Source organism: Dendropsophus ebraccatus, chromosome 3 (genome assembly GCF_027789765.1).
Source record: "Dendropsophus ebraccatus isolate aDenEbr1 chromosome 3, aDenEbr1.pat, whole genome shotgun sequence".
Taxonomy (NCBI): domain Eukaryota; kingdom Metazoa; phylum Chordata; class Amphibia; order Anura; family Hylidae; genus Dendropsophus; species Dendropsophus ebraccatus.
In genome coordinates this window covers 157,594,709-157,618,469 of record NC_091456.1, presented here as the reverse complement: position 1 = coordinate 157,618,469, position 23,761 = coordinate 157,594,709, and the positions used below count along the sequence as shown (strand labels likewise).

The window sequence follows — 23,761 nt, the reverse complement described above, 5'->3', positions numbered from 1 at the left end:
AATGCAACTACTATGATGGTCATATCGTTCTCCAAAAAGAGAAAAACTCTGTAGCCAAACACATAAGGCTTAAAGGGAACCTGTCACCCCCTGTGCCGGGGCAGAGCCTGGCTGACCGCACCCTAGAGACCCTTATACTTACCCCCTGCACAAAGTCCCGCTCCTGGACCCGCTCCCGTTGCCGAGATATCACCGTCTGAAGCCCGACACGCGCGCATCAGAGATGAGACCGACGCTCATAGAGAATGACGGTTCCATTTATTCTCTATGGGCATCGGACTCATCTCTGATACGCAGTGATATCTTGGCAACGGGAGCGGCTCCAGGAGCGGAACTTCATGCACAGGGTAAATATAAGGGTCTCTGGGCACGGGGCACGGGGGGGGTGACAGGTCCTCTGTAAGCAAAAATATGTGGACAACACAAAGTACTAGATGCTATTTTTTTTATTAGTGGAGCTTCTAAAAGATGATCTATGTTCAGTTTGTGAAGTCTGAAGCTTTACAGCCTATTTTACCCCACAAGACCAAACTCTTTGGCTAGGTTCATACTATGTAAAATGATGACCGTCTTTAATAACAATGTCTGTCATTGCGCAACTAAAGCCTGCAGCCGCTTTTCATTAACACAGTAATGCATATCAATTGCAGCTTTTAAAGAAGTCAGTGACAAGTTAAGCATGTTGCACTTGCTGATCGGTACCCGATCACTGTCTTGTCAGATGGGCGATCTGTGCATTAAATGTGCTCTCATTCAGACTGTATGTACAGATCGCCGATAGTGATGATCTATGCTATGCTACAGCATAACATAGACCAGTATATGCAATCAAATGATTGCATGTTTTACAGTAAAATAAAATGTAAAAAAAATTGTCATAAAAAGTTTTTTAAAGTATTTAAACCTCTCTTATAACCCCCCCCCAAAAAAAAGTTAAAAATACCTCCTTGCCCATTACAAAAAAAAAGTTAAATAATTAAATAAACATATAATATATCGTAGCGCGTGGAATTGTCTGATCTATTGAAAAATAACAATATTGTTTCCGCATGGTAAACGGCATAAACCAAAAAAAAAAAAAAAATCCACCAGGATTGCTGATTTTTTTTTTCAATTATATTTCAGAAAAAAAATTAAAATCGATCAAAAATTTTATTTTACACAAATATGATACTAATAAAAACTAGAGATCATGGCACAAAATGTAACACCCCAACCAGCTGTAGGTGGAATGTAGGTGTAGATGTAGATGTAGGTGTAGGTGGAAAAATAAAAGCGCTATGGCTCTTAGAAGGTGGGGAGGAACATTGCATTAATTTGGATGTTAATTTGGTCATGAAGGGGTTAAAGACAGCCATCATTTTTTCATAGTGTGAACCTAGCCTTTCAGGGTCAAAATGCTGAAATAAAAGCATGCACTCATTTCGTTTGGGATTACTTGAAAGATTTACATTTGAGGACATAAAGTGACTTTTTATATGTCTGCAGGAAGCTTTGAGTTATTCCAAATTGAATCAACGCTAGCCTATGTATAAGAATATATTCTATAACTGGATGGTTTTCATCCATGCCGACAGTGTTTTCCAATCTTTCTACCCTGGGGTCAGAATGCTGAGAATGCAGTCAGTAGTTCCCAAGATTTAAAGGATTGTGTGAGCTTAGGAACTCCTTTTATTTCCTTACATTTAGTATGTAAATTGGCCTTTGGGATTTAGCAGAATATTTCCTACCGGGATACAGATTTGGTGCATTTCTCCATTTTGCAGGTAATACTGCAGAATAATAGGAAAGATATAAGCTCCTTGTTTATTCCTCGTTCTAGAATGAATTTAAACATTATAAATCTTGCAAGACTAATTATGCATATTTTACAGCTCTGCTGCTGTTTCTTCTACTAACAAGACACTTAATTGTATAGCATTATATGCCATTTACCCAGCATATATTAAGTTTTGTTCTTTGGTGAATTCCTTTGCTAATTAAGAGCCTCTACAACAAATGCTTTATCTATTTCTCACTATATTAAATATGAAGAGTCAGAAGCCAATTACTCAATTATTAATTTACTCATATAACCTTTATTAAATCTGCCAGAAAACTGCAAGATAGCAAGTTGAAGCCCATAATGTGAAAACTGTCATAGAGTAGGTACGGTATATCTTTACACCCTATATAGGGTAGATCACGGTCACTGCTATATTACCTCTAAACATAAGCACATACATTCCATTGTGAACTGTTATTTAACTCCAGGCGAAAGTAGGGAATTTATGAGAATTTATTGTGAATGACTAGGTTCACACTATGTAAAAATAACGTCAGTCTTTGATAATAAAGGGTGTACTTGCGCAGCTGTCTCTCATGTGTGCGGGGCCGCTCCCACTGCAGTGGTCCTGCACACATCAAACTCATTCAGTGTCAGGAACGTATATATACATTCCTACTGCACGGGGTATGTGCAGTAGGAACGTATATCTACGTATTACTGACGTGAAGGGGTTAAAGGCTTCGATCATTTCCCCCCATTGCTCTTTCCTCCAGACTATACAGATTTAGATCTGTTGTCTAGGTTACTGGCCACCTTTATGCTCTGAAAGTTATCTATCTATCTATTTATCTATCTATTATCTATCTATCTACTTATCTATCTCCTATCTATCTATCTATCATCTATCTATCTCCTAGAAAACAAACTCTCAACAATAGAGCGGCCAAGCAGGCATATCAGGAGCAGGAGGCAAGTTTAAGTTAATGTATGTGCAAATATATTTAACTTGACAAGCCCTACTATGTTACTTAAGATGGAAATATCCTTAAAGTTTTTTTCTAATAAGTTTTTTTTGCTTCAGATCATCCACCATTTTTGTAGCCCCTCTTTGCATTCATTCTATTTTAGCTTCTGAAAACCCCTTTAAATCTATTGTAGAACCTGTATGAAAGTTGTTGCGTTTAGTAAATATAGGCTGGAAATAATAATATACTGTACATTGTTAGCTTTACATTGTAAAGGATGTATTTACTTCAAGCTCCTCTATTCATTTTTTGGAGTACTGCCAGAAATATTTTTTTATTTTTGTGTGAAATAAAAGAAACCTGGCAAGTGTCGGTGCTGCACAGTACCGTACTAGTTGTTTAGCGAGATAAATGTACTGTAACCTCCCAATACTATTGATCCTGAAGTAATTATACATTAGTCTCTTCCAGGTCTATGTATGCATATTAAGCTTCATATTTATTATCTATGTAATAAGCATATACATTTTTTTACCTAAGCTATGAAAGGTAATGAAACCCGACGACATATGTACAGAACAAGTGCATGGCTGTTTTTAATTACTTGTAATCTCCAGTATACTGTTATCACCGCACACACAGGCAAGAGATATATAGGAAAAGATAATCTAGATCCTGGACAAAATCTTCAACGCTTTACTAATCCATTTGAAAAACCAGCATGTCACTGACGCATTTTGGACACGTGCTTAGTCCTGGCTAAGGATACTTACATGCGTTCGAAACACGTCACGTTCTTAAGTGTATCAATAAAGCATTGAAGATTTTATTTTGGCTGAGAGCTGGACTCTCGCTATATCTATTGTATTGCCTCATTGGTCCGGAGGCTTTCTGTGCTCCTTTGTATTCTAAGCCCTACTGAGGTTTGGATACTGGAAGTAGGTGAGCGGTATTTGCTTTTTCTTTCTGCTATTGACTCACTCGCCATAACAAGAATTCACATCGTTTTTTAAATAATCCAAAAAATATTAACAAAACAGCAAGTAATCTACCATAGTCTACTGTCTGCATTAAAGGACAACGCCGGGCAAAATGTATTTTTTAATATGTTATTACATAAGGAAAGTTAGACAAATTTGCTAATATACACTTATTATTGGAAATGCACATATACTGCTATTTTCCTCAATTTAGTAGTTCCGGCAGACTTTAATTTCTCTAAAAAACTGTGACGTCACAAACCAGAGCAGGGCTGGGTGTAATTCCTTTGAAGCGTCCAGCAGGGGGTGCAGTATAAGGAGAAACTACATTGTAAAACTAACTAGGGGATTTCCTATGGGGAGAGCTGCATGACACTTATTACAGGGTAAAGAAATTGTGGTCATCAGGTGGAAAGAAGCCTCTATTATATGGTTAGGGAGCCAAGATTGTCACAGGCAAAACATACAATAAGGAGCAGGGTGAGGCTGCAGGATAACATGTATGCTCATGAAGATCGCACATAGATGGGGCCGCAGCCACTACAGGGATCAGCCAGGAAGTCATCTTGCTCCCGCTGTGAATGGCCTCCCCGGCTACAGCAGAGCAACGCACACACACCCTGGGCCCGGCACTCATCCCAGCTATTACACTATCCCCACTCATCATTACTCATGGAGAATGCACCCCGCAGCCAGGAGGTACTAATCAGTGTGTGTGTGTGGGATCTCATCCGTGCCGCCACATTCCGTGGAGATGCAGATGCCGGGAATCCAGTTACAATGGGTGTCGTCATCCTCCTGCTCCCGATATGGGAGCAATCGAGTGCCGAGCCAGGATCAGCACAATTAGGGCGCAGACCCCAGCCTGAGCCAGATGTGTGGATCGCTCCTTCAGGACAACGTTCCGGGGGGTGATCCACCCCACTAGACAACATGGATGGCTGCATACAAGTAATCAGATACAGCTGTCAACTTTGATAACTCATTTAGCGGGCACAGCGATCAGACCGTGCTTGCTAATAGCCGCGGCCCCGGGCTACATGTCGCACCGGGGACCGCAGCAATTCAGAGCGGGGTCACAGAACTCCCCCACCCGCGCAAGGACGTACAGTTATATCCTCATGCGGGAAGGGGTTAAAAAATACTTTGGGCCGAACTTCTCCTTTAAATAAAATTTTCTTCTGCTGTATCCAGGGTTGTATTTACAGCTCCTCCTAAATACATACTCAGGCTATGTTCACACAATGTTCTAACAATAGTCTTTGTTTGGCACTCAAAAACAACGGCCATTGTAGTGAGTGTCAAACAGTGGACGTTGTTGCACTCAGAATTGCATTGATTTCAATGCACAATGGCTGGGAATAATTTACATATCAATTATTTCCAAACAACAGCTGTTGTTTAATACATTGTGTGAACAATGGCTCTTGTTTGCATTGACTTCAATGCAACACATTTTTCTTTGTCAAGAATGGACGTTGTGATAAAAACACATTGGGGGAGATTTATCAAACTGGTGCAAAGTAGAATTGTCTTAGTTGCCCCTAGCAACCAATCAGATTCCACCTTTTATTTTTTAAAGAATCTGTGAGAAATGAAAAGTGCAATCTGATTGGTTGCTAGAGGCAACTAAGACAATTCTTTTTTTTTTTTTTATTATTTTACCAAAATAACATAATACACATATAAAAGACATTAGAGCAGCATTCCAGAAACCTTTTGTACCCCAGAACATCATGTACAAAAACCAATTAAAATTTTTTTAGCATCTTAACATATCATAATCGTGCCTGTCTTTTACAACTTAAAAAACCTACGAATCTCACTCTAACCATCCTTACATAGTATAAATTACCCCTCTCAACCCCCCACCCACCCACCCACGAAGGATGCGGAAAAGGAGAAAAAAAAAAAAAAGAATTGTCTTAGTTGCCTCTAGCAACCAATCAGATTGCACTTTTCATTTCTCACAGATTCTTTAAAAAATAAAAGGTGGAATCTGATTGGTTGCTAGGGGCAACTAAGACAATTGTGCACTTTTTATTTAGATTTTTCGTCACTTTGGGGGAATAAGGAACTTAATGAATTTTTTAAATTTCCAAATGCACGTTTTTGGGAAAATAGAGGGTTGAAACGTATTAATCAGTTAATAGTGGATGGGAATTTTATTTCTTTCGAGGATTGTAAAAAACTTTTTATGTTGTCGGATTCGCACTATTTTTGGTATTTACAACTGTTGAACGTTTATAAATGTTCGGTTAAAGAGGGTAGTTGGCACATAGATTCGCATCCATTTTTTGAATATCTAAGGTCACTCCCGAAGGGGAAGAAAGTATTGTCGGGTGTCTATAGGTATCTGGTTCGCGAGAGGAGCAATCCATATCTGTCCAGGATGAGGGAAAAGTGGGCTCTTAGGATAGGAGATATTAGCGATTTGCAATGGGAGGTAATGAAGCAGAATTTTAGGACAAATTCGCTCAGTGCCTCTCATCGTTTGATATTGGCTAAGATCTTGTATAGAGTTTACCTCTCCCCGGAAAGGTTGCATATTATGCATTGTAGGACAGACTCTAATTATCCAAAATGCCAGCAAGAACATGCAGATTTTTTTCACCTGGTGTGGGAATGTCCTTCAGTTCAGATCTTTTGGGGCGAGGTAATAGGTTTTATGAAGAATTCAATGGGCATGGTGTTTGAGGAGGACACCTTTTCATTACTGATGGGTGCCTTCTCTCTTGAGGTGGGAGATGGTAGATGTATAAATAAACTTACTACTCTGGCGAAGGTGCTGATCTCCCGTCATTGGATGGGCCCTTCTCCTCCTCCTCTTGGGGAGTGGGAGCAATTAGTGGAAAGAGTGTACAACTATGAAAAATCTCTGGCTAAAAAACAATCATGTAAATCGCTGACTCGGTTTTGTAGGATATGGGTGAAATGGGAAAATAGAAGATTTAACTAAGACAATTCTACTTTACACCAGTTTGATAAATCTCCCCCATTGTGTGAACACTTTGTCAGACTGAATTCATCCTGTTATGGTGATTCCACAATTGTCAGAATTGTTTTCCTCCAGATATGTCACAAATACACAGCAAAAACCATATGAATTATCCGTGGATTTTGTTGCAGATTCACTGTTATCTCACCTTCGTACTCAAAAAATAGTGAAATCATTTACAAACACACAACTTAATGAGTGGCTACAAATCTGTAGGTAAATTTCCTATCAGTTCTGATCCATGTGGATTCAACCAATGGGAGGACTTATTTTTTTTTCTCTAGGTCACAGCATGGCCATCAATAGTATTAGATTTTTTTCCCCAGATCATTAAAGTGCTGCTCTCCTCCACTGGTGCCCTAGACATAGGACCACAAGGGCCTAATGGCAAATACAGCCCTGTCTGTACCCTATGGACCCTCTCGGCCAATATATCTTACCTAACCACATGCTGCATCTGAAGATCTTGTTCTTGATGTTTGATTATTTATCTACATGCAAGTTCTAACTAGATTAATTTTAATTTTATTTAAATTTAAATAAACTAAACTAAAGAAAAAAACAGTAAACAAAAAATAATATAATGTCTATGACTTTGTTTAAAGTGGGAAAAAGAGCTGCAAATTCGAATGAAGGAAGAAGCAGAGGAGATGAAAAAAGAGGAGCAAGAAAAGCAAAAGAAAGAAGAAGAACAATATAAAGAAATAATGAGGAAAAGAGAACAGAAACTAAAGAGAACAAGCAAACCTTATGAGCTCCCTAGGTATGGGGAGACAATAGTAGATGGTAAAAATCTATTACAATGAATAAGTACCAAGAATTTGTCCATCTTCAGTCCATTGTTATTCCTAGTCTGTTTACAAAAGTATTGTGTTCTTCAAAAGACTTTATGACTATCAATTTTATATTTTGGTATTATATGTGGTAAACCATCTTCTAAGATCAAAAATGTACTCTCAAAAAACCTGCCAAAACAAAAGCAAACCCTCTTCTTAGCTGCATTTTCGGTATATGATTGTTATCTATGTTTGCTCATGATCATGTAGGCTGGTAATATGCATTAGGAAAAAATCATCTGAAATCAATAGTACTTATCGAGACTTTTTTGGTTTCAGTCTATCTGCTCCTTTATTCCCATATGAAATAAGCTCCTGCTTATCTGTCTTTATATACTTTACCACACAGTTCTATTATCTTCCATTTTTTATTTTCTAACTGTATACAAAAAAGTTGTTCAGTTGTCTCTTTGTGCAAAAATCACTATATGGCCATTAAAGGGGTACTCCAGCTAAAATCTTTTTATTTCAAATCAACTGGTTTCAGAAAGTTATATAGATTTGTAATTTATTTTTTATTTAAAAATCTCCAGTCTTTCAGTGTTTATCAGCTGCTGTGTGTCCTGCAGGAAATGTTGTTTTCTTTTCAGTCTGGCACAGGCAGAGAGGCCCGTTACTGGCGCCTCTGCCTGTCAATCATCACTGCCGAGCGCGCCAACAGGGCGAGAGCAGTGACTAGACATGGGCGGGGGCTGCCCAGATGACTCCCTGCCGCACGGGGGGGAATAAACTTCATTTTCTGGGGTATAAAGTTGCTGCTGCAGCCACGGCCAGTACTTGCCGTGAGCTACACAGGATCTTAATACAGTGCTGCAGGGAACCAAATCAGCCCATTTGGGCTGATTTGTTGCCTTTCAAGGGGTAGTCTCGTATCGGAAAATTGCCAAAAAGAAAGAGCAGGGGGTTCAACCTATAGAAACTAAATATTTTAGGTTGTGCCACTCATTGTCAATGAATTAGGACCAATTACATGAACCATGAATCAGAACAGATACTAATAGCTTGTACACCACTGGATTCAGTACACTAAAGTCTAGTTTATAATAAAGAAAACTTGATCTTTTAATAAAGCACTACATATATATCACATGATAAAATTTTTTAAAGGGAACCAACCAGCACGATTGTGCTGATATGGTTCCCAGCAGCACAGTACATCACTAATGGGCCTCTCTACCTATCAATCATCCCCGCACTGCGCGATGCCAGCAGAGAGCCTTGACAAGTCACAGACGGCTCCCCGCCCAGATGACTAGTTGCTGCCCTTTTCCTTGCCTCGTGCGGCATAAAAAAACTTTTACCCTTGGTAAAGCTACTGCTGCAGCCGCGGCTGATTTGCTCCACAAGCTGCACACTCGATGTATACTGTGCTGCAGGGACCTATATGAGCACAATTGACTGGTTCCCTTTGAAAAACCCACATAGGGCGCCAATCAATTATCAAGAAAGACTGGATAAATAACCGGTTGGCTCCTACAGGGAGATGCTGTTGTACATTACAAAAACCATGATCAGAGACTCAGTATGGCATAATATAACATAGCACAATGCAATAGATCCATAATGTACATGTAAACTGTACAAAGTGCTTGACAAGTAATAGATGGAATCCTGGAAAATAAAGTGCCAATATATCAATGCAAAAATGATGAACAAGAAAGAAAACACGCAACCAGAAAAGGTGCAAATAGCAATGATAATAGGAGCTAATAGCTGGTTATTAACACAATGAATATAGCCTAAACTCCCCTAAGAAGTCATGAAATATTCAAACCCCTATGATTCCCATGGTGGCATGCTCCCTGGAGCGAACTCCACGCGTATTGTTGTATCGTCGTATCGTTGCCCTCCAGTGACTTTGTCAGGTTTTACTTTACAATAGCAGCTCCCTGGCTTAAGTAGTGTATTTGTTCCTGTGGGGTGCAGTGTCTCCTCTGTTTCTTGGTTCCTATAATTCATATCTAAAAAGTGTATTTAAACTAAACTATAACCACAAGGTATATTACTTATTGTTACTGACTTTACCCCTTTTTTAAAATAGAAGTACAAAATCTGTATTGTCTACAGCTCCCTGGCTCTTCCCTCTCTGATGTCACAGGAAGCCTATCTGGATCTTCTCTATGAGCTCTTGCCCCATTCCATTGAGTGATGTCACTATTTCTGACCAGACCCTATTACCATCTCCCTGTCATATACACAGATACATATATATTAGAGATGATCGAACCTCGAGCATGCTCGAGTCCATCCGAACCCGAACTTTCGGCATTTGATTAGCGGTGGCTGCTGAAGTTGGATAAAGCCCTATGGCTATGTGGAAATCCTGGATATAGTCATTGGCTGTATCCATGTTTTCCAGACAACCTTAGAGCTTTATCCAAATTCAGCAGCCCCAGCTAATCAAATACCGAACGTTCGGGTTCGGATCGACTCGAACCCGAACCCGGTTCGCTCATCTCTAATATATATGTTTATTGGGATAGTTAGGCAGAGTGGACTGGGTTTACAGCATGCTTCCTTGTGAGAAATGATGCTAAAGAAAAAGCAGACAGTAGGTGAATACAGCAAGTGGTTTAAACTCATTGTGCAGTAGTCTACAGTGAAATGAGATGATATATCTATGTTCACACTACGTAAAAGTACAGCCTTTGTTGCCATCGGGAACAACGGCCGTACTTTGTATGGGTGAACAATACCTATTGTTCTATAGGATCCTAGCCGGAGCATATACACATCGTTTGCGCCCCAGCTGGGATCCTGCACGGGGCTGCAAATAACTGACATGTCAGTTTTCTGCGGCCGCAATTCAATGAATTGCGGCCGTAGGAAACCCTGTCAGTTCACACGGTGAAGTGAGCGAGCTGTGTGCTATGGGAGGTTCTGATGCGGACGCGTGCTGATGCGCCCGCATCAGAACCCTGCGGACGAAAGATCATCCGTCCGGTGCTTGAGTACCGGCCGGGATGATCCAGGCAGAGACTGGCCGTTCCATGACCCGGCTTTGAGGAGGAGGAATGGTCAAAATGACCTGGCTGTAATGTCAAATCCATATTTTTTGCAGACGTTACGGGTGTACCATCCGCAAAAAATACGAATAACATAGACTTTTTTTATGTGTCCATGCCGCAATTACGGTCCACACTAGGACACTTTTTTTTTTGTGTGGCACAGATCTGCTAAATTTGCAGATGTCTGAATAGGCACATAGAAACCAATGGGATATAAATGTGTCTATAATTGCAGATCTGCTATTATGGACAAATTATGTGGAAATGTGATTGAGGCCTTAGACCCCCAAAATAAATTTTTGGTGGTTTCAGAACTGGGGCAGACAGGTCAGCACTGCTATATGCTTCTGCAGCATGTTTTTTTTCTTGCCTGGTTTTTATTGTTTATTTTTTCCAAATCATTGGGGGCTTTTACAGCTCTGTTCTTATGAAAACAAACAACATTTAGGGGGAGATTTATGAAATGGTGTAAATATACATTTGGTGTAAACTGCCCACAGGAACCAATCACAGCTCAGCTTTCAGCTCTGGTAAAATATAAGAGGAGCTGTGATTGGTTGCTCTGGGCAGTTTACACCAGGTGTATATTTACACCCTTTCATAAATCTCCCCCTTAAAGGGTTGCAATCATTTAACTCATCTGCATTACTATGCATTTATATAGCACCAACTCATTGTTTAGTACTGTATTTTATATTGTAGAGGGTGCAAATACAGGCTCAAATACAATACATATTGAAAATACAGGTCACATAGAAAGATACACGAGGATCCCTCCAAATCTCTATTCCACCTACAAAACATATCCTTGTCACCTGACTAATGTATAGGGACTGTCTTACCTCCTTTTTCCTCTTACCAACCCCTCACAACTGAACTTCTGATTTTATTAACCCATTAAGGACACAGACAATTTCGTTTGTCCTCCTTGTGTTTAAAATGCCATAGTGGTTGTATTTTTCACCTACAAGTCCACTTGAGCCCTTATTTGTGCAGTAAAATTAAAAGCAATTGTTTTTTATTTAGTTTTTTTTTGTGTTTACGCTATTTGCCTCTGGTGTGACCCCTCTCTGTACCCCCTTAGGGGACTCCTTGACATACAAGTACTTCATGGTTCCTTAAGAAGCTGAGTTCTCATTAAAGGGGTACTCCGGCCCTGCAGTATAATCTGTGTACGGCCGGGGAGGGGGTTGAAATAAAAGCCGGCGGTGACTTACCTTCTCGGTTCCAGCGGCGGCTCGTGGATCGCGGCCCCCCGTATCCCCGTCTGCAGCCGCTTCCTGGTTTGAAAACACCCAAAGTACTGTGGGAAGCAAGAATCTCTAGTCTGAATAAACCTATATTGACCTTTTTGGCCTCAAATCTAAGCACCCAACACCACCCTGACAGTAAAGCATGGCAGTGGTAGCATTCTGCTGTGGGAATGTCTTTTAGGCAACAGGGATCCGGTTTAGGGTTGATTCAGAGTGATGTGGGCCTTAGACAGGGCTAAATGTTAACCTTCCAACAAGAAAATAATCCTAATCAGACAGCCAAGACAATACAGAAGTGGCATAGGGACAACTTTGTGAATATCCTTAAGTGGCCCAGCCAGAGCCCTGACTTAAACCCAAACATCTCTGGAGACTTGAAAATGGCAGTCCATGATGGCCTCCATCCAACCAGACAGAGGACCTGCAAAGAAGAATGGGGGAAAAAATCTGCAGATCCAGGTGTGCAAGACAGGAGGCTCTAAAGGTAGTAAATGATCTGAATACCTATGTCAATGGAATATTTTCTTTTTACCATTTCAATGAATCGGCACAAGATAAATACAATCAAAATCATCTGTCATGTGTTGTCTACTGTTCATTGAAAGAATTCTATAAGGTTTTAGTTACTCCATAAGAAACATATTCCACTAGTGGCCAATAAAATGACAAACATTGAGGGAGATGTATCAAACATGGTGTAAAGTGAAACTGGCTCAGTTGCCCCTAGCAACCAATCAGATTCCCCTTTTCATTCCTCTCAGACTCTTTGGAAAATGAAAAGTGGAATCTGATTGGTTGCTAGGGGCAACTGAGCCAGTTTCACTTTACACCATTTTTGATAAATCTCCCCCATTGTGTTTTCTTCTCTTTCTCTTCCGCCAAAGCACGCATTACATATATGCCATGGGCTTAAATGTAGCACGAAGTTCATAACAAGGTGTAAAACATAATCCTTATACAGTATAACAATCAATCTATACATCAAACACCCTATCCGGGGTACTATCCAATGTACTCAGTTGGGTACTTGAGTGTAGAGGTTGTAGGTGGGACCCATACAGAATTATAATATGATAATTATTATACTACCTTTCTGTATGTCTCCGATAAGGAGCAAGTGTTTTTATTAGGTTGAATTTCCTTAGTTAAATTAAAGTAGAAAGATCAGTAGACAGAATCAGATGTTGTGGGATTCTCGGTAAGTCTAGAGCATTTACTTTTACATTATAGATAATACTACATGACATTTTCCAAAGTATTAAAAAGGAACAGGTTTACAGCCGAGATAAAGGAGAAATGAAACGATTTGTTAACAATCCAGAGTTAGAAATCCTTATTTAATTAAAGAAAATCCAAGTTGAAACATAGCAAGATTTATGAGAGACAAAGGACCTTAATTTTTATTACTTTTATTTTATGTTACATCCACAAGCCGCTACGGCGTGATCTCGGCTATAATCCTTTGCACGTCTGACCCTTCTTTCTCATGATGAGTCACATTCTAAATGTTAATACTTATTTATTGTCTATTTCTTTTATGATTTTCCATCCATTTTATGTTTTTAAAAACGGTAAAGTAAAATTTCTTCATCCTTTTGTTCAAATCAGCAGTACACCCCCCATTGTGGCTGATCTATTGTTCAAGCTGCATTTCAATCAAAATGCATAGAGGCTGAAATAAATCAATTCTAAGAGCACTTGACTGCTAAGCAATTAATGGAGTTGTCTCAGGAAGACAGCCCTTCTGTAAGAACCGCTGCCCCGGGACCAGCTCCTGGCAGTCAGCTGATGTTGGCGAGGCCTCTGCAAGGAAGATATAGTATTACATAGCAGTCATTGAGATGGATAGGCGACCATGTGATATCCTGTGTGATGTCCGAGTCTGCAGGGGCAGAAGAAGCTCCTCTTTAGCTCTGGCTAATAGGAGCTCCCTCTTTGTTGGCCATGTCCTAGTGCAGGATAGGGACTGGGATAATCTTAAAGGAGATGTCCGGCTCCAGCTGTGGATGTGACAGGTAGCAGGGGCAGGGGAGAGCATAACAATAAAGCATTGCTTACTTTTCCCTGTGCCTGCAATGCGCCATCTAACCGGCCCCGGGACCCCTGGATGAGAGGCCTGTCCATTAGCTGGGACAAGCATTTTCCCCCAAATCATGACGTCATCACAACTTGGGGGAAAATGTTTGTACTGGCTGATGGACAGCCTCCTCAGCCAATCAGTAATGGCGTCTTACCCCAGTCACTGACTGGCTGAGTGGCCAGTCCATCAGCCAGGTCATGTTGTCAGCTCTGATGGAGATACTTGAACCCGGTGGGGGTCCCAGAGTGGCAATCCGGTGCTAAAGAGGAACAGGGGAAGGTAAGTCAGTACCGAGTTATTTTCTCCCCATGACCTGCCGTTTAAAAAAAAAATAAAAAAATCCTGGGGCCGAACTTCCCCTTTAAAGAGTTAGTTACATCAGTTCACAGGAGATTTAAGAGAAGCCATATACTAATTCTAACCTGGTGAGGGTTTGTTACAATTTATCAATGCAAGCAACCTTCTGTATATCCACTGCACTGATTTTGGGAACAGTTATGCTCAGCCAATCTGGGCTGAGCAGCTGATGACGCGGCAGAGGGGGGCCGGCATGAGGGACGGCTGGAGTAGTCCGGCCAGCCTCCCAAAGATGGCGTCGTTCAACTCAAGATGGCGTCCGGGGTTGACAGTAATCTGGTGAGTATACTGCACCACACTTCCGGGGGTGGGGGGACACGGGGAAGAGGGCCATGCACTTACATAACACACATTACAAAGTTGTATAACTTTGAAATGTGTGTTATTTAGTGAATAATTTTTAAACGCCGCACTACACCTTTAATAGCACTGGCACATTGCTGTAAACCATAGCAATACCACAAGATCTGTGGCCTGAAACTTTCTCAAATCCATCTCTCCCCCACTCCCCTCACTAAACAGTTAAAAACACCCGATGCTGAATATTATTTACTTGCTTCTCAGAACCAGCGCACCCACAATCCTCCATTTGGTCTCCGTTCACATGACAGCAGTGATAATAGGCCATACTGACATATGACTGACAAAGCCAATCTCCTACTGCCGGAATTTATAAGGACAAACGCTTTATATACTGTACATAATGGATGGGGCACAGCACTTGCACTTCTATGCTCTCGTTGTACCCCTAGAGACTGTAATTATGTCTTCCTAAAACTAAGGTGAAATTATTTTGATATCATTATTACAGCAGGTTTTGAGTCTTCTGACATTGGGTCTTAACAGCTGAACCAGATGCACAGGCGGTTATGCCTGCCCCTTCTGTGACCTCTGTTGTGGCCATTTCCTTCACAGTATAGAAGTACTATCTCCTTGACATAGTTGTCTGGGGGCAGCTGCAATACCAAGCACACCTAGTCAACAATAGCGGTGCTGTTTCTTGAAGGAAACAAAAAGCATATTTTATACTCTCAGGCAACACCTTTAGGCGATGTTCACACACCGTAGTACAGCGGCTATAGTTTACTATGGCTGCTGTATTCGGGGCAAAACTACGGCCACTGTATGACATATTCCTGCACCCAAAACTGTCATATCGGCCGCAGGAACATTATCTTTTTCCCATTTGGATTGCGGGCACCTTTGAGTGTGCCCACAATCCAATTAAGCATTGAACACAATGTAAAGTACAGCCGCCAGCCGTACTTTACATTGTATGCACAACTATTTTCTAGATACTGTATGCGGCCCACTTATACATCTTTTATTTTATTGCCATGGTCCAACATGCTCATTATTTTCTACAGTCGCAGTTCAACAACGGCTGTAGTGTACACTGTGTGTATACACTATGGCCGTTGTTGCATTGAAACCAATGCAAACGTGTTCTTTTTACCAACGGACGTTCACTGAAAAGAATGGTTGTTGTTAAGGAAATTAATACATTGTGTGAACATAGTCTTATACTAGAAGACACAAGTGGGGTATCCCAACTGCTTCACAACAGCACATTTTGAATGCAACATATAAATGGAATTTTATTCTTTTATGCTGCAGGGCCCGGGTATGATTACTTCGGTCATGTTCACACAACGTAAGTAAAGAATTAATCACTCCCGTTGTTGCAGATTTGCACCACAGCCTTGATTAATACTTTACTTACATCGTGCTGCAGCTAGAGGTAATCCTGGCTGGACTGTATACACATAGTACACATATACATAGACATAGTATACACTACGACCGGGACCGCTAGTGGCCCAGCAAAAAACTGACATCAGTTTTCTGTGGCCGCTGTTCACTGTTCATTGAATAGCGGGCGCAGAGAACCTGTCAGTTTACACAATGGAGCGCGCAGCTCCATCCACACGCTCCATTGTGTGCAGCGGGGAATTCGGATGGGGGCATACAAGGGTGCGCCCCCATCCAAATTCAGCAGAAGTGATGATCATCCGGCCGGTTCTGCATGCGTGTTACCTACTTCTATCTACATTGACATTCATATGTAATGCTACCAGGTCTGCTGTAGCTGAGAAGCAAGCAAAGTCTGTTATACAGCTCTTCATATATTTATTATTACTGTGTACAAAATGCATTGTGCTCTTGTGAAATAAAGATAGAATTAAAACTAGATATAACCATAATGTGTTACATAGAGATAATGTAATTATTGCTATACACTGATCATAGAGATGTTCTTAGAAATGCAGGAACAATTTACCCATTTAATGGCATATAGCTCTCTAGATGACGGTTAGACATTTATACATTGATACACGTGTTAGAACATATTGTTCCATTGGTTTACTGTGCGGTTCTTTATGAGCTTCTCTCCCTTGTGAAGGTACTGGGAATAAATAAGAGATGACATTCAATATCATTTATCATGGTGAAGTGACAGACACACATGAGTGATGATTCGGGAATAAGGAACAACATGTTATGTGCACTAAAAGACATTGGGTAATTTCTCAATCCATCAAAATAATGGTTTTGGCGATGAATGAGGCAACTTTGCTCAGTGATATTTCTGAAAGGATGATAATAAAGGGGTAACCACAGTTTACTTTAACCCTTTGCGGACATTTCATGTAATTAAACGCAGATTGCTGTGTATTTTCCTATTATAACAATTGGAGAAATATAAGCTATAAAAAAGGCTTCCATAAAAGTGAAGAAAACATCTACTAGATGCACAAAGTTTTTTTTTCTGTACTGGATTGCATGAGCTCTTAAAGAGGATGTACCACCTGGTACATCCTCTTTAACCTGAACCCATGGATCGATCGGCGCCGGCACGGGGAAGCCGGTGCCGCGGTCTGTTTTTCGGACCGCCGCCCGGTTTCCGAGCACGGCGCCGTTCACGCCGTCCCCTGTATGACGCGGCTCCATTCATTCTAAGCGAGCCGCGTCATACAGGGGAGGGAATTCCCTCCCACTGGGGGCAGGCCGGCCGACCTCCAGTGCTTCAGCACAGGCCGCTACCGCTGGATCGAACTGCGCCGTGCTCGGGAACCGGGCGGCGGTCCGAAAAACTGACTGCGGCACCAGCTTCCCCGTGCCGGCGCCGGTCGATCCGTGGGTTCAGGTTAAAGAGGATGTACCGGGTGGTACATCCTCTTTAAAGTGTGCCTATTATTTAGATATGTGGAAAAACTCCTACAGCTAAGTTGACCTCTTCTGATGCGGGGTCAACAGAATTTCTGGAAGCACTGTAGATAGCATTGTAAATGTATAACAAGGCAGTCCGTGGCCATTCGGGAATTCCATCCACCGGAATTCCATCAGAAGAAGACAGTTAACTTGCAGGAGTTTTTCAACATACCGAAATTACAGGTACGCTTTAAAGAGAATACTTGCCTTACATTTTATGGAATCCTGGAAACTGGGTCACAAAAAACCCTGACAAAAAAGGCATTTTGGCTTTTGGTCACTCCATCATCCTAGTTACCAGATCCTACTTCTCCTCTCTTCCTCCACTGACCTGTGTAGAAAGTAGTTCCTCACAAACAGCTCCAATGATCTCACTAGTAAATAGAGCTATGAAATCCAGTTTCTTCTGAATTTTCTTCTCCACTGTCTCCAACAAGTAATACTTCTTATTAATTGTTTGTACTTCACTTTATGCACTTCTATAAGTCTGTATATGTTATATTATGTTTCCCTTGGCTGCATTCAACAAATGCTGAGCCTTCAGGTTCAGAGAACGTTGCTGAACCCAGTTTGACAGGTCCGCTCAACACTAGTTATGTTTAGAGATTATCGAACAGCGGAAATTCTTAGGTTCTATCGAACTAGAACCTTGCTGAACCTTCCGCATTTAATTCCTGATGCCTTCCTGGTCTGTGGGGAAGGAGGAGACAGCCCGGGTACCTCCTGGAATTCAGGGATACAGCCTATTACCTAGACTCAATCCCTGAATTCCAGGCAGCACCCGGGCTGTCTCCTGCTTCCCCGCAGACCAGAAAGGCATTAGGAATCAAATGCGGAAGGTTCAGCAAGGTTCGAGCTCGATAGAACCTAAGAATTTCCGCTGTTCGATCATCTCTAGTTATGTTCTTAGTCATATGGCTATGCATAAAATTCCTATTTCCATACATACAATAGTAACACATACAATATTTCATGTGCGATAGACCTTTAAATGTCCCAATTTTTGCTTTTCAATCATTAGGAAGTAAGAAAAACCAGTCGGTCCATCTCAGTTCTTTGTAGTTTATATTCCTGCTCAGATTTCATAAAAGCTTTTCAAAAGCAGATGTGCAGCTATTCCTATGAAACCTTATGAAAAGATGTCCCTCCGCTCACAATTTAAAAATACAATGGTTTGATAAAAATACATAAAATTAGAATTTGTCATTCACCATCCACTACAGATCAAACTCTGCACAAGACAAAAAGTCTCCCAAAAGAGCAAAAAGCTGTAGATTTCTATGGTTTCATGCAGGCCAGCATGTCTCACCTCTGGGATGAGTTCAAATGGGTATTAAGGCAAATAAAAAATATTCATTTTTTATGTTTCTTCCATAAAGTTATATAACTTTGTTATATAGCTTTATAAAAAATGCTTTACATTTATTGTCAGTAGTGACACAACCCCTCTGCTGCCACCAATGGCTATGTCATAAACTGCAGAGGCCACATGAACATAACTGGAGCCGCCTCTGAAGCTTCTAAACCCATCTCTGAAGTGACGGGCGGCACAGCTTATCACTGACTGGGATGGGACAAAGCCATGGACAGTAATTTAAATGTGTAAAAAAGGAGCCTGTGGAGCCTCCTTTACGAGTCTTGAAACACGGGACTAGCTACATATCCCTCCGGGACAGGCCCAGCCAAGGGGGGGCAAGCCCACCCCTTGTCTGGGCCCTTCCCGGACAGATATCTGGCTAGTCCTGTGTTTTGAGACTCTTAAATGAGGCTCCACAGGCTCCTTTTTTGCATTTTCATGTTTCCCAGGGAGCAATGCACCAAGGATTTCACTGCATTGAGCGCTTTAACCAGCAGCAGACAGTGTTATCTTAGGCTGGTCTCCCTGAGATCAGTGATCTGTTTCTCTTATGGGCACTAATTGGCTGAGCAGCCTGTCGCTTAAAAGATGGTTGGAGAAGCTTCAGTGGCAGCTCTGGTCAGCAGGAAACAGGCAGCAGGACATCGGGAAGCCTGAAGAGGTAAGTATACATCTTTATTATTTTCTATCTACTTTAACCAGCCACCGACCCCACACCTCCTATCACACGTAGCTATGCATGGTCGGCAGCCGATAATTTTTGTTGAATTCTGAAAGACAACAATCAGCCGATTAGCGGCTCCTCGACTGATCCTTATCTTTATTACACATCAATATCTACTGAATTGTACCTCAATGGGCAGATTATCACCCTTTGTACTAAGATCCTTAGTGATATAAGAAGCGTGGATAGGAAACTAGACTAGCAGTGGTAATAAATAGACGTCTCACTAGCATCAGGAAGCAACACAAAACCAACTTATCAGGGGCGGCGAAACATTTTATTGAGACACACGGAGGAGATGTCAGCACCTTCAGTACATATGCCATCATAAGGGTTAAAAAACCACCGAGAGGAGGTGACTGGCACAAACAGGTCCTGCATAAAGACGCAGAAATGATTTTTCGCTTGGACACTAGGTATCCAAAAGGTCTTAACTATAAAAATGACCTACTTTATCATTATTTCTAGATTTGATTTATAAACTAGCATGCACTTTCATTTCATAAGTATATTGGGATTTATCCAAACGTATGTGTAATGAATGGGAGTTGCACTCATGCTACACATGTGCCGCTGAGGCACATGATCCATGACGTAGGGATCTTCTCATTGGTTGGTCACCTGTTTTTATTCGCCAAAAGATTCATTTAATATTAGACCATGATTAAGCGCAGTAGCGCGAAACGCGTAGGTCCTGCTATGCCCAGCATTGGATTTTAATATGCACGAATAAAAGTTATATTTTATATTTTTACGTCCAGGAGTGCCGACTTCCACACCTCTTCCTCCCAGCTATTTTCTATCTACTTTAACCAGCCACCGACCACACACCTCCTATCACACGTAGCTATGCATGGTCAGCAGCCGATAATTTTTGTTGAATTCTGAAAGACAACAATCAGCTGATTAGCAGCTCCTCGACTGATCCTTATCTTTATTACACATCAATATCTACTGAATTGTACCTCAATGGGCAGATTATCACCCTTTGTACTAAGATCCTTAGTGATATAAGAAGCGTGGATAGGAAACTAGACTAGCAGTGGTAATAAATAGACGTTTCCAGGTGTAATTAACAGGCCAATGTCCCACTAAGAATCCGGTATAAATGATCCTGGACACATTACTATTGTCATCATTTTAAACTGCAGCTACTGAGAAAATGTACTTGTCAGCAACATGCAGTTCCTTAGAGGCCCCAAATCGGATGAACACTGAAGAAAAATGAATAGATAGATAGATAGATAGTGCTGCGGAATCTGTTTGTGATTTACACATTATTATTATTATTATGATAAATCGATAAATAGATAATAGATAGATGATAGATAGATAGATGTACATAGATAGGAGATAGACAGATAAGAGAGAGATGATAGATAGGAGATAGATGGGAGACAGATAGATAGATAGATAGATAGATAGATAGATAGATAGATAGATAGATAGATAGATGCCTGTAGATTGGATTGACTAATCCATCTTAAACCATTAGGCATATCAATGACAGGTGCCTTCAATATCTTGTCTAGTCAAGTTTCCTTCTAGTAGAATAACTTTTAATTATCCTCGGTTGGGTTATATGCAACATCTTTATGGTGTTAAATAATATCATTAAAAGTATATAGCTAGAAAATGTTTGCTTTTCTACTTAAAAAAAAAAATCTGTGTGGGAGCAAAAAGCATCCACAAGTAATTTATCCCAATAAATATCAAGATTACTTTCATGAATGTTGATGAATGTGTGTCTCAAGTGTACTTCTTGTGCTGAGCACTTAGCTTGGTATATTGTACTGTAAATCACTATGTTATGCAAATATTGACTTCTATGTGGAATCCTAATCTAGCATCAGGTCACAAATGGCTACAAGGGATAATGTAAGGACTCGTTCAGACTTTTGTATGAAAATATGGTTCCGCAATGCAGATCATCTATTTTACAATGAGTTCTTTGTTTTAGTTTTGCATTTCATCCATTTATGTTCAGTAATTTGCTAAAGTTATCTGTAAAAAAAACAGAACTAATATTCATGATATCTATGGATGTACTTGGTGTTTTTGAAAAACCAATACAGATCCCTAGGAGCATTCTGCGTATCGAAAATACCAATAATACAAGAAACTTGTATAGAAAAAGAAAGTGTTAAAAAAAACATTAAGGACTTATCAGATTCCTACTCCTGGTAGCTAAAACAGTGATACCTAGAAAGTGGAAGTCACAGCCCCCGATAACAGAGTGGTTTGGGGAGATTTTACATCTGCAAAGGATGAAGAAGTTGAGAGCTGAATTTCATAATAGACCTGGACTCACAGCAAAGAAATGGCTCCCATGTTCGGCTTTTTGGACATACCTACAAATAAGGCCTACAAAACCTTGCGAGCATCTTAAAGTGATAAAAGGTGTTCTCATACCTTTAATGCTGATCTTTTTATCTGTGGAACCGTGTTGCCCCCCCTTTTCTTTTTTCCTTCCCCTCTCCCATTCTTTTCCATTTTTGTACTGATTTATCTCCAAGTGCTTTTGTTGGTCAAGATGAACGTAATCTTGGTTATAACTATTTTGTGATTTCTATGATGTTTTGTATGATCTTAATGCACTGCAGTTGAGATATGTGAACCCCAATATTTTTTCCTTTCTCTTACTTCTCATTGTTTTTTTTATTTCAATAAAAGCTTTAAATAACAAAAATATATATAAAAAAAATGAAATCAATATGAGTTGTAACTAGAGATGAGTGAACCTTGAGTACACTTGAGTTAGTTTGAGCCCGAATGCTCTGCATTTCATTACCAGTGGCTGAAAAAGTTGGTTGCAGCCTTAAGGCTACCTGGATAGAATGTTTTCTAGGACTTTCTAAAGCTGCATCCAACTTCTTCACCCACCACTAATCAAATGCAGATGGTTTGCAGTCGGACGAACCCAAGCATGCTTGAGGTTCGCTCATCTCTACTTAGAAAGATCAGGTGAATAAGCCATGTGCCCCAGTTCAGATAAATTATACCATATGTTTAATGAACTTTACATCACTTGCCAGAGGGTAACTCCTCCCTAAACATATTGGTCCAGATTAACTAAAATTGTTTAATTCCTAGTGAAAATGTAGATGAACAGTCTTGCACAGGATTCATCTAAGCACATTAGTTTGACTAGTACATTTGGCGTATCTGATAACTAACGTTGTTTAGACAACTTACGTCTTACTTTAGGAAGCATAATTGCAATAGCATTAATAAATCTGGCCGTTGTTCTCTCAGTGCTGTGTACTATGAGATGTATTGCCAACTGTTGCAGAGAGAAGGGGAACTTCTGGCAATCTGAGCAAGATCAAGAATGTGATCATTTTAATTCCTTTTTTTCCCTTAACACTTTTGTAGTTTCCCCTATGGGACATCTATGAGCAATAAGTTAATTGTTCATAGGGATCGATGTAGTACATAGGTACTGCATTAAAACATTATCTTGGTGCTCTATTGATACTTTTTGTCAATATAAAACACTAAGTACTGAAGCATGGCCACTGGCTTTTGCAAATACCTGGAGTCCTGGATCACGGGCCACAGCAGGAACTTGTCACTACCCCTGAAATGACGGCAGTTCCGCGATTATGTGTTTAAGTAATGAGAGCACTGGGTGGAGCAGTGCATCAGGATCACCCAATGGAATTTAGAAGGTGGACAAAAGAAAGGCGGCAAACAGGTGAGATTTGGGAGTGGGCAGGTGGGAGTCCACTGTACTGGCGCTATGTATGAGCTGGAATAAAATTGATTTCCTCGGCAGGCCAAAAACAATTACAACGCGAGCCAGAGTAGGACAACCCTGCTGTACAAATAGATTGCGCTTGTAGGCCCCAATGAAAAATCTGTAAGATAGCTCTGATCTGCTACGTACCATTTATAATATAGGTATTAGAAGGTCCTATTGCGTATGCTACCTATGCACCTGCTCTAGTTCCTCCCCTGTTTAGAACACACACTAATCTTATTCATATACAGTACCGTTTTTTAGTTTTACAAAATAATAAACCTCTTACTCCACTGCATGAAAATGAAGCTATTTTATAAAGTGTCTACTAGTTTATTTGTTTTGTATAATTCCGATGCATCTCCAAGGTTACAGACTACAAACAGTCTCAGTGTGTGGTCAGGACCTGCAGCCATGTTTCTCCCTCCTGCCTGACCCCTTTTTTCTTGTTTGTAAGTTAACAAGAACAGGCAGAGAGAA

At 40.6% G+C, this 23,761-nt stretch overlaps 1 protein-coding gene across 14 annotated transcripts in view; it reads left to right on the top strand.

Moving 5' to 3' along the window:
- Positions 1 to 7,982, top strand: part of TMEM232 (transmembrane protein 232) — a 184,936-nt gene extending 176,954 nt beyond the window's left edge. For all 14 annotated transcript variants that reach the window (XM_069962985.1, XM_069962990.1, XM_069962980.1 and 11 more), the window contains one exon: positions 7,317 to 7,982. In XM_069962985.1, the coding sequence (XP_069819086.1) occupies positions 7,317 to 7,517 (201 nt within the window). In that variant the 3' untranslated portion in view covers positions 7,518 to 7,982. The remainder of the gene's footprint in view (positions 1 to 7,316) is intronic.
- The last annotated feature ends 15,779 nt before the right edge of the window (positions 7,983 to 23,761 follow it).